This window comes from Lemur catta, chromosome 13, assembly GCF_020740605.2.
Source record: "Lemur catta isolate mLemCat1 chromosome 13, mLemCat1.pri, whole genome shotgun sequence".
NCBI lineage: Eukaryota > Metazoa > Chordata > Mammalia > Primates > Lemuridae > Lemur > Lemur catta.
In genome coordinates this window covers 76,414,270-76,434,615 of record NC_059140.1, presented here as the reverse complement: position 1 = coordinate 76,434,615, position 20,346 = coordinate 76,414,270, and the positions used below count along the sequence as shown (strand labels likewise).

Sequence of the window (20,346 nt, the reverse complement as noted above, 5' to 3'; positions counted from 1 at the left end):
ATATTTTTAAATTTTGAGCGTCATATTTCAGTGTGTTCATGTCATTGGTGGGGGTTGAGGAGGGGGAAGGGTATCCATGTTAGTTCAGTCTCTCATTTTCCAGAAATAGTATTGCCCTAACTAATGAATTCTGTAATTATTTACAAGAGTCTTTTAAATATCTTATTTCTTTATTTTGTTAATTGTTCTGGTTAGTTTTTCCACTGGGCATTCTTGTGTTTTTCCTCACTTTTATTTGAATTGGATACCTTTAAGAAGCATTTTTCAAATGTCATAAAGCAATTAATTTATCATTTATGACTTAAATGTGTCAGTTTGTCTATTCACTTAAAAAGTTATAGTGAAATTATTATATATGATGTCACCAGAATAGCATTCTAACAGTAAATGACAATAAAGATACAAAAAAAGAAATACAAAAGTGAAGGATTTCTAATTTAGAATTTTTTAAATACAATTTTTATTCTTCTAGATTGTTATGCTGATCTTCTGTGTGGTACTGTATTTGCTTTAGTGTTTTGTTGATTGAGTGCCAGTTAATATCAGAGTGTTATAATAACTACTGGTAGCTTTTTCCCTCCCACATAGGGAAAGATAGAAATTATAAAAGAATATTTATGTGTGAGAGATATGAGATTTCTAATGAAGGAAAACAGACTTCTATTATAATGTATCTGATGTGCATCGTTATTAATAGAAAACTGTCAATTTTGTTATATTAAGTCGATTCCTGAAACCCTGATAGCCGAAGATTCCTCTGGTTAAACATTAAATAATATACAGTGGGAGATGTCATTTTTAACTAAGAATTCTGAACTTTGAATCAATTTTCTTTGATTTGAGCAGAATCTGTTTAATTCTAGTTCCTTATTTTTAACTCCGTGTTTCTGTATAGTGCGGTTCTACTCTTTCCTGTTGTTTATAACTTGGTTTTGTATGTAGGCCTTAAGAACGGGTATGTTGTGCTTATTGTCTTCATTATTCATTATTCTAAGTACAGAATACCTCTCTCCAAGCAGATATGTGGGTATTTTACTCAGTCCTTTAACACACTTATAAAATGGGTAGCTGGCACAATGGTGTGCCTTTTGTGATTAGATTTTTTTTTTTTTTTTTTTTCAGAAATATAGTGGTTAATTTCATTTCTAACTCCCTATACTATTTAAATATCCTGTTGTTTTTATGGGTGGTGATGCTTACTGTTGTACATGTTTTATTTTGGATTTCTGTTTTCTTGTTTCTTTTCTTGTTTCTTTTTCTTTTTGTTTTCTTTTTTTTAAGAGATGGGGTCTCACCATGTTATCCAGGCTGGAGTGCAGTGGCCATTCATAGGTGTGATCCTAACACACTCCAGCCTTGAACTCCTGGCCTCCAGTGATCCTCCCAACTACAGGCACACGCCACCACAGCCAGCTTATATTTTGAATGTATTTAAGTAACTCCAGTCAACCTTAGCTCAGATATAGGAACTCAAACTTCAGTTCTTCTGCTTTATATTGAAATAACTTCACAAAATTAAAAATTCTTAAGAGAAATCTTGATGTTCTATAGTGTAAATTCTGCTATCCACAGATTTCCTTCTTAACTGACCTTAGATTGTTTTTGGTAATCTCTTTTCATGTATTCTAATTTTTGTCTCACTTATATTCCTACTTTGGTATGAGAAAACTTCCCTTCAGCCCATGCACACCTCCCCCTCCTCACATAGCTTAAGTATACTAGAGCTAAGAACTACTATAAAGTATAATAGATCCCCTTTCTATTATTTCCTATAAGACTGAAGAATTGGGCAACTATATAGTATATTGGCTGAGAGCATAGCATTTGGAATCAAATAGACCTGGGTTTGAATCTTGATTCTTTTCTTTAATTAATTTGTCCTTATAGTAATTCTTTTAATCTTCAATTTAGTTTTCTCCTCCTCTGTGAAATGAACACCCTATACCTACCTCACAGAATGGTTGTGAGAGTTAAGTATACTGATGCATGTGGAGCCCTTAGATTAGTGCCAGACACATGAAAAGTACTCAAGAATGTAGCTGTATTTATTACATTGCTTAATGTAAAGATAGTAAACAAATGTACTGATCTTTGATGACTTGGCCAGTTTTGCCTTGGAAAGGCTTAGAGACTTGCTTTAAGAAAAACTGTCTAATTACGTTTCATTTTAGATAAATTGGAAGTAGTTATCCTTTGAAAATAGTCTAGTAGAATATTCACTGCATAGATTAACCTGCCATTAAATGTGTAATATATAGAGTTAGATAAAAATGGAGCTCTGGTACAGTTAAAAAAATAAAAATTAGGCTTATTTTAATATAGTAACTTGGCATTTTCATAAACATTGTTTTTTTAAAAAGGGAGTTTTTTGTTTTTAACATTTCTTTTAGATATATTTAAGACATACTTGAGGCCAGGTATGGTGACTTGTGCCTATAAACCCAACACTTTGGGAAGCGGAGGCAGAGGCAGGAGGATCCCTTGAGTCCAGGAGTTTGAGACCAGTCTGGGCAACATAGCAAGATCCTATCTGTATTAAAAAATAATAATAATTTAAAAAATTAGCCAGGTGTGGTGTCTCATATCTGTACTACCAGCTACCTGGGAGGCTGAGATGGGAGAATCACTTGAGCCCTGGAGGTTGAGGTTATAGTGAGCTACCTTAGCACCACTGCACTCCAGCCTCGGCAATAGAGTGAGACCCTGTCTCACCCCCGCCCCCCCCCAAAAAAGAAGACATACTTGAGAATTTCTGGCCTATTTTAATTTTAATGCAGTAGACATTGTGTTATAGCAGTAGGAGTACTAGAGTGGGGATTTAGAGACTTAGGTTTGAGTCCAGCTTTGCTGTTGACTTGCATATATGTCCTTTGTTAAATAATATAGCTTCCTTTGTCTAAGTTCTGATGTTTACTGTGATGTTCATAATCTGACCTACCTACCTACTTAATTGCTCAGAAAATCAGATGAAGTAATTATATCAAGGCTCTTTAGAAAGTACAAAGTTCTGTCCAGAGAAGAGATGAGTGTAACTTAAGTTCTCTGCATATTTTTGTTCACCTACATGTTTTTCAGAACATAATATTGGTGTCTAATGAATTATTAGAAATTGCAACATGTATCCCTATTGATCATAATTCTGTGACCAGAGGCATTTTGGTAACTTTTTTCTTGGATTGTAAGGTAGTGTCTTACTTCAATGGTGAAGGTTTTTAAGAATTCACCAAAATAGCCAGGAAACAGTTCCTGAATAAGCCCGTTTTTGCAGGAAGTGTAACTGTAGCTCTAGATACCCTTTTCAATCTGTTCAGAACTGATCACTTCCATTAGGTCTCTGATGAACTCTACCTGGTTTAATTAATTTGCATTTCGTCTACATTTATGCATGTAGGTTGCAGTACATTAGTTTATATTTGAGTGTTTATTTAAGTCATCTTATGTCTTTTACATGAGACTGGTCTTGTTTTCTCAGCTAGCTTGGAATCTCCTTGAAGGTTAAAAAGACAATTGGTCTGTCCCATTTATCCACATAGATAGTAACAGAGGGTGCTCTGCATGTCATGGTTTCCTATCGGTTGTGGTTGAGTAAAACTTCCAGTAGAACATTATGGTATCATTTGGCTTAATTTTAAAAAGTACGGATCTGAGGAAATTTCAGTTTATGCCTATTTAAAGACAAAAAGGCATCAAAACAGTATACTGCTTGATTAAAAAAAAAGTACAGCATTTAAATTTCAACTTAGACTTAATTTTTTTTTGTTTTTTCAAACAATTTTGTTAATTGTATTTGGCTGAAAGAAATCTAGTAGATCTTTATTAATTTGAATTTTTAATACTATAATATTTGGGGGGAATGTGGTATTTGTATTGTTATTAGTCACAGTTTGAAGTGATTCTTAGCAAAAAAAGGAATTATGCCTTTTATAAAAGTCTTTTTTATATGTCTTTATAAGTCTTTTTTTTAAGACTTTTATAAAAGGCACAATTTTATGAAGAGTCCCAATTCATTCTGTTACTTCCCACTCTTCCATTAAATTAATTTATTAAATTTTTGGTGACTTACCATTGAAGTTTCTGACGTAAACCTTGGTATGGAGGAGACTATTCTTGCAATAAATTTGCTAATTTATTTAGAAATTGACTACATTTGAACAAAGAAATTTCTTTACATTTGCTTTAATCAGAGCCTTTTCTAAAACAAGACAAAATTATGTCATTTATCTTCGCTCTTAAAATTTGTTAAAGACGACGTTTCTTCCAAATGAATGTTTGCATTTTAATTTTCCATATTTTTTTCTGTAAAACCAATTAGTGCTCTATTAAGAAACTTTTTTACATTTTCTTCAGGAATGTCATTGTCTGCTGGATCTTCCCCTCTTCATTCCCCCAAGATTACGCCGCATACTTCTCCTGCTCCCAGAAGAAGAAGTCACACTCCAAATCCAGCAAGTTACATGGTGCCTTCTAGTGCCTCTACACCTGTTAATAATCCTGTTTCTCAGACTCCATCTTCTGGTCAGGTGATCCAAAAGGAAACTGTTGGTGGGACAACTTACTTCTATACAGACACAACTCCAGCACCCTTGACTGGGATGGTATGTCTACATTAAAGAGGAAATTATAGTCTTATAATCAATCCTTCTTATTAATGAGGAGGTTTACCCCCTTTTGCATCTTTTTATTGTAATGTGAAAAAGTATCTTATTTTCTAACTTAGATAAAAATTCTAGTCTCTTCTTACCTCTTCAAATAAATCTAGTTCTGCCATACAAATAACTCTAGTTTTGGACAAATCTGGTTTTAATCAGAAATTATTATAATGTATATCTAGGCTCTATATTAGTACTTTATGACATATTTTCTTATGGGGTTACCTAGTACTTGTGCCAGCTAGAGTTGATATTCACTGATACTTGTTTATAGATATAGGTAGTTTTACCTCTAGTAAGAAGTTAGAGAAAGTAGATGGTATCATATCAGTAGTTATTGAAAGCAGACTGATTATAAACTCATGCCTCAGAACGGCAATGATTTAACAGCTAGATCTCTGGGTGGTAGAGTGACACATAGTGATAAGGGGCCTGTGATATGGGTTATTGCTAAGGAGGGAGAAGATTGAGACCAAAGAGAGCCATGACTGGGAATGAGGAGTCAGCTACCAAAGGACTAGTGAAGAAGAGAAAGAAGAATTATGAAACAAATGGGAAGGCGTAGACCCAGACTAAACAGAAATACAAAGACCAAGAGAGGAGGAACATGCCCAGGAGTAAAGATTTCTTCTCAGAGTGAATTAGTGATGTCCTGAGAGAGAGAAGGGACAGGAGCCAGGAAGAGGGAAAGGGCAGGGTGTGGGGGGCTGAAAGGGGTGGAAGGACAGGGAAGTATTGTCATGTTACATAAATTATACCTTTTTAGCTTCATTATTTTGTCCATATTAAAAATCATTTTATTTACTCTAGGAAACTGAGTAGTAGATGAAGAGCTCCTGAGTGAGAAATCCAGATTTCATTAAAATATGGAAGCTGATCTAAACTGTAGACATTTGACTATCATAGACAGTAGGCTTACATGGAAAGTTATTTGAATTTCAGCAGGCAGATTTTGATCCCCCAAGTTTGGTTAACAGCTTATTTTGATTAAATTTAATATTTTAGTAAAAGGTAATTTGAGTGAAAAGAGAACAGGTTTCTTTCTTTCCTTTCTTTTGAAATATTTACGGACCTGGTTCTACCATTGTTTTGGGACTCCTGCATATTGGTACTTATGAGACTGTTTATCCAATTGTAAAGTGAAGACAGTAACACCTGATGACCCTATGAGAAATAAACGTGAAAACATTTATAGAAGTACTTGTAAATCATGTAAACTACTTTAAAAAAATAATAAAAGAGCTAATAGTTTTGTGGTTTTTTTTTTTTTTTAAATCAGAGATCTTTCAAAAGTTGACAGAACAGCTTTCCAAACAGGTCAAGTAATTGAGGTAGGTAGGTAGAGCAGAGACTTCCATTGGTTCTTTCAAGTAAGGATCCATCAGTATTTTCCACCCCTCCACCTTTTGGTTTATTATATTTTATGTTCATTTACATTTTATTTTATCACATTTTTAGAAAGAAGAAATTTAGTTTAGTGACTAAAGAAGTTCTTTTGTCACAAAACTATCTCAGCTATTTTTATAGAGATTAATATGGCACATTTTTATGATGTTTTTACCCCTCAAACCACTCTTCAAAAATACGCTCATGGCAAACTTGAGGTATTTAAGCCAAACTATGCTGTGTGATGTAAGGAAAACTAAAGCAAGACAAAGAAGGTTGTTATTCTCCCTGTAGATACAGGTTAAAAGAAACCTTAAAGTATTTCAAAACTACTTCCTAGTTGAGATCCAGAGCAGAATAATCTGTGGGCAACAGCAGTTAGCTGAATTCATTCTTAAAAGTAGAAAAAAAAAGTTTGTTTTTAAAATGAAAGAATAAAAAAGCAGAAAAGATATTTTAAAATGTGCTTTGATTTTGTATTGGAAGGTACATGTATTGTTGCATCCTTCTATTCAGTAAACTGCTGACCTAGAATAAGTTGGTCTTCCTCACTGTGGCAGTTTGAAGTGTTTACAGGTGTGTTAGCACTTTGTTTAGGTTGGCTACAAAAAGCCTAGGAAGGGGGCAATTTTGGGGGTGACAAGGGCAGTGTTAGTTTGTTACTTCATTATCTTACTGTACCCAAACACCTTTACTTTCCTTCCTTCCTTCCTTCCTTCCTTCCTTCCTTCCTTCCTTCCTTCCTTCCTTCCTTCCTTCCTTCCTTCCTTCCTCTCTTCCTTCCTTCCTTTCTTTCTTTTTTCTTTCAGTTGCTTTCAAAAAATACCTATAAACTATTTGTACAGTCATCACTCGGGGGATTGGTTCCAGGACCCCCCCTCAGATACCAAAATCCACAGATGCTCAAGTCCCTGATATAAAATGGTATAGTATTTGTGGAGATACGGAGGGCTGACTGTGTAACATTTCTTCCAACGAGCTACGTTTGCCTTCTCATTGGAGCTTAAATTTTACTATATTTGAAGAAATGTTTCCTTTCTCATTAATTTTGAAAAATTGATTATTGAAATACAAGATTTTTTAAAAAATGAATTTATTCAGAAAGTATTGTAGTAACAGCTTTTCTCTGAGGTTAATTCTAATGAAACTATTGTTTAAAGATGAAAAATGTTTTAAAATTTATCACTATCACGTATAGGTTAAAATGTTATCAAAACAGTGATAAAGCTTATTAATTGAGAAAAGTTAGCAATTACATTTTCCCCCTCCCTACCTTTTCAGGTATTTCCAAACTATCATATTTATCCTCCAACTGCACCTCATGTTGCTTATATGCAACCGAAAGCAAATGCACCTTCCTTCTTCATGGCTGATGAACTCCGACAGGTATGCTTTCAGAATTCATAGTGGAAACACTTAATGCCTACTGTGCTTTATCAGAGAGCAGGGGAAAGAAGAGAGCTCTTTTCAAAGCATATTATTTAATCAAATATGCTGTACTAAAGCAGACAGAATTTAGAATGTGTAAGTTTTAATTGGTATATTTAAGGAAGTCTATTTTTAAAGAAAATTTCAAGTAATTATGTGTTAGGATATAAAACATAAAATAGCCACTTGAATGGGCCACATTTTTATAGTTCATATTCTTTCAATTGAAAGGGCTCTTGGAAGTATATAAATAATTTAAATGATTTCTATCCTTCAAACAACTTTTTGCTGATAGACACAGGTTGAGAATAGGTAATTTGGCTCAGAAATGAATTTCATTTTAAGAGAGCTCAAGGTTTTTAAAATGTAAGTTTTATAAAAATTAGTTTTTGTTTGTCTTATTTTTTGGTAAATGGCTAGGTGTTGATATGTAGGATTTCATTTTATACTCAGAATCTGGGAAATAGTTTTGTTTCACAGAAGTAATTCTACCAGTATAATGTTTTTAGAATTAATTTTGACCAGCTTACAAGTAGACCTTAAATTTTCAGCCACATAGTCATATGCTTTGGGTTATAGCACAGCTACTTAAACCCAGCCTTACGTATAGGCAGGTCTATCAAGGACTGGAATTTAGACATTTTACCTTCTTTAGAAGTGTTATTTCATAATATCAATATTAAAAAGCACACATGCCAGGAATATTAATACTTATTTAGTTATAATAAGAAATATGGATTTCAGGATCTGTGTTTAGATATAAAATACTTATTTCCTTTTCTTAGGAGCTGATTAACAGACATTTAATAACAATGGCTCAAATTGATCAAGCAGATATGCCAGGTAAAATCAAGTTGATTCATCTTTCCTTTTACAGTCTATTATAATTCTTAATTTATCCCTCACAAACATCCTGTGACATAGTGTCATCTCCATTTTGCATATGAGGAAAACTGAAGTTGACAGGTTGAGTCACTTGCCTTTAGGAACAGTGGCTAGCAAATTGCTGGCTGGGTCAGGATTTAAACCAGGGTTTTCTCACTGTACCACAGTATTTCTCAGACTATTAAAATCTCTTTCCCTAGCTTACTCTGTGTAGATTAAATATAATATAATTTAGTAAAACATTATAAATAATACAGTAGGAATGCGTTTGCCATAGAGATAATATTAAAACACTTGGTTGTAATCAAGGGTTCAGCCTAGTAGTCCAGTATGTGTTATTGTGACTGCCAAAGAAGTAAAAGGAATATGTCTGACTGTTTTATCTTCAGATGGATCTTTACAGTTTAGATGGGCAGGGGACTTACCTGTTATAACCTTTGAAATATTCAGGTTGGAATTTTTCTTAATTATTTAACATTGTAGTTGAGGCCTAAGTGAGGGCAAAAATTTAAAAAGATTGGAGGCATAAAGATTGGAAAGGAGAAAATAAACCTCTCATCTATAAATCATATGACTGTAGGTTAGGCATTATTTGAAATAAGAGTTTCGAAAATAGCCAGATATAAAATTAATACATCAGTTGCATTTCTATAGACCCCAGTTAACTTCAAAATATAAGTTAAAGAAAATGCTTTTGAAAATGGTTTTGCAATGTCAGTACCTAGGAATAAATACAACAAATGATGTGTAAGATCTCAACAGGGAAGATTTATTAAGAGGTATTAAATAAGATAAATAAATAGAGTGAAATACATGATATAATAGAAGATATAATGAGTAAGGTGACAGTTTTTTAAAATTGACCTATGGATTTATTATAATTCCAGTCAAATCATAATAGAATTTTCATAAAAGCATTTGTCATGTAATATGATAAAATTTACCAAAGATTAAAGGGCCAAGACTATCCAAGGCACTTTGAAGGATATGATTATAGTTCATATTCTTATGAAGAATCCATGTGTTTATTGGGGAAGGAGAGGCTTGGTTTGAGTGTGTAGTAACTAAACAATGTGGTAATGGCACAGGGTTAGACAAACTGATTAATGAAGCAGGCTAAAGAGAGCCCAGACCCATTGTGTGATAAAGGCGGCAAGGCGGTGGGGAAAGAAAGGCATTAGAAAAATGGTTTTCTATGTGGAGAAGATAAAATTGGATCATTATCTCAAGCCACATTAAAAAATCAACTCCAAATAGATGAAGAAGTTACATGTCTGAGACAAAACTTTAAAACTCTTACTATACAATATAAATGAATGGGTTTAACATTTTTAGTAAGGAAAGATTTCCTATACAGGACATAAAGCATGTTGTCTCTAAAAGAAAATACTCTAAAAGAAAATTTAAAATAGTTTTAAATTTTATGAAATTAAAATTTAAAACTATCTAAAGACACCTACAGTTTTTAAAAAAAACAAAAACAAAAAACTTGGAAGGATATATTTGCAGTGTACACAACTGAGTATAAAAAACTCTTACATATCAGTAAGAGCACAAACAACTCAATAGAAAACAGACCAAAAGATCAGAATAAGCATTTTATAGAAGAAGAAACTCATATGTTGAATAAACACATGAAGAGATGTTGAACATCACTGATTAGGGAAATACAAGTAAGATTATTTTGAAGTCTGACCATGTAAAAAATATAAAAGTGTTAGGGGCTGTGCACCGTGGCTCACGCCTGTAATCCCATCAATGCGGGATGATCATCTGAGGCCAGGAATTTGAGACCAGCCTGGGCAACATAGCGAGAACTCAACTCTAAAAAAATAAGAGAAAATTAGCCGTATGTGCTCACCTGTAGTCCCAGCCATTCATGAGGCTGGGGCAGGAGGAGTTTGAAGCTGCAGTAAGCTATGATCACACCATTGCACTTGAGCCTGAATGACAGGATGAGACCCCATCTCAGAAATTACAAATCTTTGCAACTATTATGTACCCATAATCTGAAAAAAAATTTTTTTTTAAGTGTAGTATCTAGATCCACAGGTTCTTGTGCATATTGGTGGGGATAGTATAAATTGGTAAACCTGTAACCACTTTGGAAAACTCCTTAAGCTGAATATCTGTATACCGTCTTATCCAGCAGTTCTGCTCCTAGATAGAGGCAACTCTTGTATATTATCAATTGGAAAACGTACAAGATATTCATAAAACAGTGTTCAGAGCAGCAGGAACCTTGAGCAATCCAAATGCCCATTTGAAGGATAGTGGATGAATTGTGATATTGTCAGACAGGGGAATGTTACAGCAGTTTAAATGAAGAAAGTATACTGCCATGCAACAATGCAGAAAAATCTTAGTAATATAATAAGTAAAAAAGTGAGTTACAAGAGACTACATACAATACCATTTTATAAACTAAAAATTATATGTATTATTTATGTATGTATGTATGCATATACTCATACATATACCTACATACATAATACACTTTTGAGGAATACATGTAGATGTAATAAAACTATATAAAAAGGAATGGAAGGGAGCGAGAAGGCAGGCAGAGGTTTGTAGAGAGGACCATATGGTTAGATGTAGGTTATGGTAAAGGTGTGAGCTTTTTGTTTTGGGTGCTGAGTTTGCAGGTACTTATTACATTATTAAGAATAATTAAATAAAAGCAGGTCGTGCATAGACATGGACTAATTGATTTGAGTGTCACAACCTGAAGGTTATAATCTAATCCTGTGCACTGGGCTTCAAACATGGTTTAACTAAATGGTTCTTTTTGTCATTTCTCTGACTCTGATCTTTTTAATTTCTCATGTTGACTGTTTTATTAACTTTCAAGTCTCATGTTGACTCATTTATTAATCTTTGGTCTTGCTATCTTCATTCTTTTCATTTTATATTTCATACTTTATACTTTCATCAAATTAGTACTTCTCAACTCTGAAGTCATAATCTGTTTCCCATAGATCAGTGGGGCTCAACCAGGAATGATTTTATGCACTTCAGGGGGCTTTGCCAATGTCTGAAACATTATTGGTTGTCATCACTAGAAGAGGATGCTACTGGCATCTAGTGGATAGAGGCCAGGGCTGTTTCCAAACATCCTACAATGTAACAGTACAGTTGTTCACAGCAAAGAATTATCCAGTCCAAGATACCAGTAGTGTTGAGGTTGAGAAACTCTGCTGCAGATTTACTACAGCGAATCGTAGATATCAGTGTTTATTATCCAGCCTATCGTTGTGATGTTCTTTGAGGGGAAATAAATAGGGGAAAGAAACTAAAATTTCCTTTTATCATTGTTTTTAATACTGTCTGGTGGAACTTGGCCCCAGACTGAAAATTGAATGCACCTCTGTGAGATGTAATCTTCCAAGTTGATTTTCTTCTTGGCTTTTACCTCTAGGGTACCCTTAATAGTAACCCTTTCAGTAGCTAACAGTGATGGGGGCACCCCATTCCCTTTATTCATGCTTAATTATGCACATTTATTAAATTGAACTGAAAACAACAGAACAACAATGAATATTCTTGTCTAATAGTGGAAACATTAGCTTTTTAAGATTAATATTAGGCCACATATGATTACTTCAGGGTAGACTGAGAAATGTAGTTGTTAAAAGATGATTTTTTAGAAAAAGATAAAATCATGACATATAGATATAAAAATGAGTTTGTGCCAAATTTTATTTAACTCATGAGGGGAGCCAGTAACATAAGACATGTTATAGATCAGAAGTATTGAAATAAATGTGCAAACTAGTGTTTCCACAGGGAAGGAGGGAAGTTGATTAAACCTCTTCTGGACAGGACAGAATATTCATGTCTAGAGAAGGATTATTTTGTAGTATTATCAGCTACCTGTGGTTGTAAAATATCTTCCATAGAATCAGAATCCAACCCCTGAGGGTATTTAGGTAATGGATAATTTTCTACTGAAGCAGAAATTTTTTCCTACAAACTGTAAAATTCATCATGACTTGCTTGAAAGTGGTCACAGGATAAAGGAGTTAAAAGCATAGGATTTTTAGTTGATTATGTCCCTTACTCAGTTCCTTTGTCACACTGGTGATTTGAATACCACTGTTTGGCATACTAAATTTCAAGTCCTTAGCATGGCATTTACATTTCCCTGTGAACTAATCCCAGTGTACCTCTTTCAGCTTTATCTCTGCTATGGGCCTCCTATGTGGTATACCCTATGCTCTTACCACATGATATCTGGCCATTCTTGAATGCGTTGTACACATGCAGGCCTTGGTTGTAGTTATTGTTCTATTTACTCCCTTAACACAAAGTACCCTTTTCATTTGTTTTAGCCCATTGAAAGCAGTCTTATTCTTCATTTTGTAGTAAAAAATGTCAATTCTTCTATGAGATCTTTCCTAATACCCTTGGGAATTGCTCCATTCTATGTATTTCCATAGCATAGTGGTTCTCAAAGTGTGGTCTCTTGACCAGTGGCCTCATTTTCATTATTGTTTATCAACTTAGTGTAAATTCTTGGACCCCACTTCAGACCTACTGTATCAAAAACTCTGGGGATGGGGTGCAAAAACCTGCTTTAACAAGCCTCTAGGTGTTTCTGATGGGTGTGAAAGTTTATGAACCAGTGCCATGGTGAATTGTACTTTTTTAATAGCTGTTTTGCCTTGTTGTATTATGATTTGTATAAATCTATGTTCTTTATTTTTCTCTAAAAGAGCTCATGTTTGATTAAATGTGTTCACTAGTGCATAGTGGGTGCTCAGTACATTTTTACTAATTTGAAATTAATTACTTCCTGTATTAATTGCTCCTTAATGAAATAGCTAGGAAACAAAATTTATCATCTGGTTTCTTTGTGGAAATGATACTGATTATTCAAATAAAAGTAGTAAATGGGCAAAAGTGAAAGTTACAGCTATATTCACTTGTATGTATACTCCCTTATATTGCCTTTATTTTATTACTTTATTATATTTTGTAAGAGGCGGGTTCTCTTTATGTTGCCCAGGCTGGATTTGAACTCCTGGGCTCAAGTGATCCTCCTGCCTCAGCCTGTTGACTAGCTGGAACCACTGCACCCGGCTCTCTGCTGCCTTTATTTCAATAGAACTTGCACTTGACCTGGATTTGATACTGAAAGTGACATTGAATCAATCCATGTTTGTTTTGCACTGTGGCCAAAATGTCATCTAGGGAGTAAAAGCATAAGACTATAGGGTCAGATAACCCTGGTTTGTGTCCCAGCTCCCTCTCTACGCTATGTAATCCTTATTTTCCTTTTATGAAATTAGGGAATCCTACCATATAGGATTGCTGGGAGATAATGAGTATAAAGTATTTGACAAAGGAGGGATCATTTTGAACCTGTCTTCTGGAATTAATGAAAGTTTTCTTAATAGGATTTCACCTGTACTTCTCACCAAAAGTCAAAAATTATCACCTGTGGGTTTTTTTTTTTTTTGTAGGTTTTTAAAAAAGATTTAATGCCATATTTTAAAAATAGTGCTAAACATGTTTATTATAAAATGTTTGGCAAATACAGAGTAGTGTAAAGAAAAGAATAAAAATCCTCTACTGAAAAGTTAGCATTGTTAAAGTTGGCTATATTCCTTGCTCGTTGATTTTCTATGCATATATTATCCTACATGTTCAGTTATCTTCTGTTCACTTAAAATATCATGAACATTCCTAAGTCATTCAAGACATTTAACAGAGTGGAAGCATAGATTCATATTATGTTGGAAAACATAATTAGTCTTATTTGAAGTATTGAAAAACGACTTGTCTTTTTGGATTATAAAACTGGTAACACATTTGCTCTAAAAATAGGGAGCAGTAAAGAATGGAAAATAAATTGCTCATCCTCTGTAGAGAAACCAACCACTGAATATATTTTAGTGTATAACTTTCTTGGTTTTATATGAAATAGCAAATTTGGATTCAAGATATACAGCTTTTGGAGCCTAACAGTGTATCATGAGCAAATCTCTATGCATTATATATTCTTAAACACAATTTTTCTTTCTATGTGGAGCATGGAAGTTGCTTTCTTTTTTAATGTTTTGCTAGGGATTAAAATAATATTCCACTGAATGGCTGTTCTAATACCTATTTATAACCAGTTTCATATTCTTATGATTTTATATTACTGATATTTTCACTATTACTCACCTGGAGTGAGCACTGCTATCAGCTGTCCATCTCTCAATTATTTGGGGGAGATAATTTCCTTGAATTGTTCATACTGAGCAAAAGATTGATTTTTAAGAGTTTTGGTACAGATTGCCACATCTATAGGAACATACATTGATATACACACAAACATATACATACATGTACATACTACTCAATTTAATGTGATTTGTTTTGAATTTCTTTATACTTTAAAAAGTAAGAATTAATGTGTTAAATACCATTGTCTGAATATATTTTGTACAAAATAAAATGTTTAATTTTATTAACTGCCATGTGAGTTGTATTTAACTCAGGCTAGTTTTGAGCCCGAGGCTTCATGAAGCAAAACCCTGCAGTTGGTTCATGAAAATCTTACTTGTTGATGTTCTTATTGTTACAATTAATATTGGCAATTCTAAAAATGTGGATTGGGTTGCACATAACTCATGCAGAGAAAACAATAAAAAATAACAAATTAGGAAGAATCCTTTTGTTTTAATAAAACACTGTGGCCCCAGGGAAAAATTTTTTTTTCTAGCATGGCAGTCAATGTGTTAAAGAAGCAAAATTTATCTTGATTTTTACTCAGCATCAGAATCAGACATATTTAGTACCTAAGCAATAACCCAGATTATTTCTGATAATAGTTTGAGAAACAAACTTATATTGTGCTATAAAAGATAGGAAATGTTTTTGAATGGATGAACTTTAGTTATGCCTATTTATATTGATAGTGAAGCCATAGTTTTATAGAATTGTTATAAACATTGACACTATCCTATAATACAAAAATATGTTGTAATGCATGATTGTTTATAGTAGATTTGATTTCTTTTTTGTTACTGTGAGAGATTTATGAATGTCTATACTTAAAGTTGTCTTCTTACAAATTACCTTAGCAGTTCCTGCAGAAGTTGACAGCTATCATAGCCTATTCCCTTTAGAACCACTGCCACCCCCCAACCGGATACAGAAATCAAGTAATTTTGGGTACATTACATCTTGCTACAAAGCTGTAAGTAGCAAAGATGATCTACCATATTGCCTTCGGAGGATACATGGTAAGGAAATAAATTATCATCTTTTATAATAATATTTGTGCTGAGATTATTCAAACCTTCTTGAATAAATTAATTTATTTAACATATGAATTTAAAGGACAATAAATAAATGTATTGTTTTCTTTTGGAAATTAGTACCTCATAAGCAATGTATAAATATAGTGTTTTCTTATTTCTGATGGAATATGATAGATGTCATTTACAGTTTACTGTAATAGAAAAGTTTTCCTTTTCAGGTTTTCGTCTTGTTAATACAAAGTGTATGGTGTTGGTCGATATGTGGAAAAAAATTCAACACTCAAATATTGTCACTTTGCGTGAAGTATTTACCACTAAGGCATTTGCCGAGCCTTGTGAGTAGTAACTTATAATTTGTCTTTCTGCTGGTGAGCTTCATTATTTGAAGCCAGATTTCAGTAATGAGTGTTTGTGTTTTATTTTCAGCTCTTGTGTTTGCATATGATTTCCATGCTGGAGGAGAAACCATGATGAACAGACACTTTAATGACCCTAATGCTGATGCCTATTTCACAAAGAGAAAGTGGGGTAGGAAAAAGATGCAAGCAAACTTTGTTTTGGCAAATGCTTTTGCTCAGTGGAACAATAGCTTTGTGTTGTAAAATACATATAAATTTATTCCTGTAATCACTCAGCTTAAAAACCCTATTACATTTTTAAAAGAATTGTCTCAAAGAAACGGAGTTGATCTGCAAGAAAGTTAGGAGATAATGGATTTTGTGGATTTACTGAGATGAGATGAGTTGTGGAAGACTCATATAAATATCTGGTGTTTGAAATAACAGACAATATGTTAAAAAATTTTTTTCCTTTGAATATGATTTTCTTTTAAAAATGAGCTTTCTGAATAAAGATGATTGGATCTTTCTTTCTTTCTTTCTTTCTTTCTTTCTTTCTTTCTTTCTTTCTTTCTTTCTTTCTTTCTTTCTCTCTCTCTCTCTCTCTCTCTCTCTCTCTCTTTCTCTCTCTCTTTCTCTCTCTTTCTCTCTCTCTCCTCTCCTCTCCTCCCCTCCCCTCCCCTTCTCTTCTTTTCTTTTCGTCTTGCTCTGTCACCCCTGGTAGAGTGCAGTAGTGTCATCATAGTTCACTGTAACCTCAAACTCCTGGGCTCAAGCGCTCCTCTTGTCTCAGCCTCTGGAGTAGCTGGGACTATAGGCGTACCCCATGACACCTGGCTAATTTTTCTATTTTTAATAGAAACAGGGTCTTGCTCATGTTCAGGCTGGTTTCGAACTCCTGAGCTCAAGCAGACCTCCCACCTCAGCCTCTCAGAGTGCTAGGATTATAGGCGTGAGCCACCACATCCAGCCTATTTGGAAAATTTAATAAATTTAAAAGAAAAATCCTTATGGCTTCACTGGCAAAGTATAAGCATTATGAATCTTTTGATACATTTCTTTCTAGTCTTGTTTTGTTTTTGTCTGCCTTTGCATTGCTTTATCATTTTACATCATTGTATCTTTCACTTATTATAAGTATTTTTGCCTAGTTTTTATATTCTCTGAATATAATTTAGTGATTCCCACTGTGACTATATATCATCGTTTATGTAATTATTTCCCTAAACAAATGCTTTTGTTTAAAGGTAGGATTCCATGTTACTTAAGGAATCAGTTTTCAAAATAGATTTTCAAGTAACTTTAATATGGTATATTTTCTCCTTTTTTTGTTTTTTGCCCCTTTCTGATATTTACTTAAAGAATCGTTTTATCATTCAACTTTTGCAAAGAACTACTGTATTTTAATTATATTCTAACAAATGTTTATTAAAGGGTAAATGATTTCTGAGAAAAAGTAAATCCATTTTTGAGATGTCTATTAATTAGTTTGTGTATATATATATATATGGGTAAGGTCTCATTTTCTGGTTTTGGGGGCAAGAAAGAAGCATCACATTCTTTACTATGATTTTTAATCTTTTAAAGATTTTCTTGAATATATAACTAATAGAAATTAATGGAGGGGGATGAAAGATTTGAGTCCACATTAAAGTATTTTTTAGATTGCAGCTCTTTTAAAGAATCTAATTATAGATAAAAAATATATTACTTCTGTTTGCTTGTAACTTTGCTTTCTGCCTTCTGACAGTTGAAAAAAGAAAGCTGTGGTTACATGGCTGTCCCACATTAAAAATCTGGTCATGTAGTGTGGTCATTTTTTTCCTTTTGCAATGTCATCTGTAGACACATGCATGATTTTGTTGAAGGGGATGTGGTAGAACTTTTCCTATATATGAATAGAGTTGTTGTTCAAGTTTATTTTAGTAATAACACCTGTGAAATGACTGTTGGCTTTAATTTATAGCTGGGTTTCTCAACCTCAGCACTATTGACATTTTGGGCTGTATAATTATTTTGGTGAGGGCTGTCCTGTGCATTACAGAATTGTTTAGCAGTGACCTCTACCCACTAGATGGCCTGGCTTCTACCTAATGCATGCCAATAGCAACCCCATATTCTACTCCAGTTGTGATACCAGAAATATCTCCAGACATTGGCAAATGTCCTGGGGGCCAAAATCAACCCTTGTTGAGAACCACTCTTTGATAACATTCTTTTCCATTTTTTTTTCCACTTCAGTTCTGTTTTTGGTGTTGTCTGATTATTTGATATATTAATGTTTAATTTTCACAGGAAGCAGTCCTTTTTCTAATATTTTAAAATACTGTTTGAATGGTAGTAACTTCCCTAAACATACCATACATGCATGGAAGTCTATTGTTTGCTTACACTGTGCAATGTATTATCTTAACACAAATTTAAAAATCACATGTTATAAGAAGTACACTAATTGAGAAAATGGAAATAATATCATACCACGTAGGGGTTGATAAGAAGTTTAAAGTGAGTTAATGTGGGTAAAACAACTAGAACAGAATCTGGCACACAGTACTATTGTGTTTGCTATAAATATTCCTTTTCCTTATTACCAGATTTATTACATAGTTTTAATTAAACTCTTCATAGTCATCTTTGACATTGTCTTGGCATTTATCACTAGAACCACTTTGGGAGTCATCTAAAACTATTTTCTATATAGTGTATTTTCAGTTCTGTCCAAATTCAGAAGTAATAATTTTGAATTTTATATGTGCTTCTTACTAGAAATTTTATCCCCAGCCATAGGCTCCTATTTTTTATTTTTTTATTTCCATAATTAACCACTTATTTTTGTTGCTTTTATACCTGATTCACAAAAGGTTGTTTACAACAATATAAATATAAGGTCGTATTCCCTGAAATAATTACAAAATATGGATTAAATTTATATGCCTCCTTTTCTACTGATTTGAGTATTAACCATGATCTAGAAAATATTATCAAAAAGCAGTTACAAGAGTTGGTAGAATAAAAATGATGACTTTTCATGGTAGATCAGATTATGTTTGCGTTTCATCATTATGCATAAGTGACATGCAGTGTTTTACATTTATGGTTGTGTGTGAATTGGGTCTAATGAACATTTATAATGTCTAATGAACATTTCTGTAATAGAGGAGGCTGAGCAGTATACAGAATATAAACATTGAACATAAATGATGATAGAGATTTTTATATCCCACAGAATGAACAGCTCTCACATACCTAAACGGTAATAGAGCCTAGGATTATCCACCTTTTAAGTAAAATAGAAATCTCTACAGTTCCTGTTTTTAATCAGAATTTATATTTATTTGGTTAACAATTAAGTATAAATTCTTGCTTTAAGTAATTTTTATTGTTAAGTCATTATGTGGTCATAGAAAAGAGCATTTCATTGAGAGCTCTACTTCTGCTAACAATATAAAAAGTATAATCACAGACATAGGAACCTTTGACTTCTCTCTTAAATTCTTTCTTAAAGTCTAAAATTACACACACACATACACACACAAATCCACACGCTGTGCCATGAATTTTCTTTATTAATTTTGGTTTAAGCGTTTCAGTCTTTTAGTTGGTTGCTTAAATAAAGATGTCATTTTTAAATTTGTTTTATATAGGCCAGCATGATGGACCATTGCCCAGACAGCATGCAGGATTATTGCCAGAATCTCTTATTTGGGCATATATTGTCCAACTGAGTTCTGCATTGCGTACCATTCATACAGCCGGTTTGGCATGTCGTGTTATGGACCCAACAAAGATTCTGATAACCGGCAAAACAAGGTACTAACATTTGAGTTTTGGCTTCTTTCTTCTTATGCATCTTTCATTTGACAGCTTAGTAAACAAAGCACGATGATTTGTTTTAATTCTACCTTTTCATATATTCTATCCAGAAGAACTGCTGTGACTTTGAGTTCATTTGTAAGTTTAAAAAAAAAAGTTGAATTCTTAATAAAATGGGGAAAGGGTCAAGGAGGTATATGTTGTTAGGATTTGGGCAGTACAGAAATAACAGCAATACAACTTTTCTGTGTAGAACTATAATTTTCAAATTTTAGCATGAACCAGAATCACCTAGATTGATTCATGATTATGTTTAATTGATTGAGTTAAACATAAATTGCTGGGCTCTACTCCTAGAGTTTTTTGTTTTGTAGGTTTTTTCCTTTAAAATTGTTTTCTTTTACTGTGAACATTGTCTGATAAACCTAGAGTTTTTCATTCAGTAAGTCTGTGATGGGGCCTGAGAATTTGCATTTTTAACAAGTTCCTAAGTGATGCTGTTGTTGCTAGTTGAGTCCCATGCTTTGAGAACCACTGATACAGAGTTACCAGTCTTGACTTCACTTGAGTTTTGAGTTACTATTAATTTTG

General features: G+C 33.3%; 1 protein-coding gene across 3 annotated transcripts in view; it reads left to right on the top strand.

Moving 5' to 3' along the window:
* PAN3 (poly(A) specific ribonuclease subunit PAN3) overlaps positions 1-20,346 on the top strand; it is a 129,936-nt gene that overhangs the window by 91,085 nt on the left and 18,505 nt on the right. For all 3 annotated transcript variants that reach the window (XM_045566845.1, XM_045566843.1, XM_045566844.1), the window contains 7 exons: positions 4,348-4,595; positions 7,317-7,421; positions 8,249-8,306; positions 15,425-15,586; positions 15,823-15,939; positions 16,031-16,132; positions 19,587-19,752. In XM_045566845.1, the coding sequence (XP_045422801.1) occupies positions 4,348-4,595; positions 7,317-7,421; positions 8,249-8,306; positions 15,425-15,586; positions 15,823-15,939; positions 16,031-16,132; positions 19,587-19,752 (958 nt within the window). The remainder of the gene's footprint in view (positions 1-4,347; positions 4,596-7,316; positions 7,422-8,248; positions 8,307-15,424; positions 15,587-15,822; positions 15,940-16,030; positions 16,133-19,586; positions 19,753-20,346) is intronic.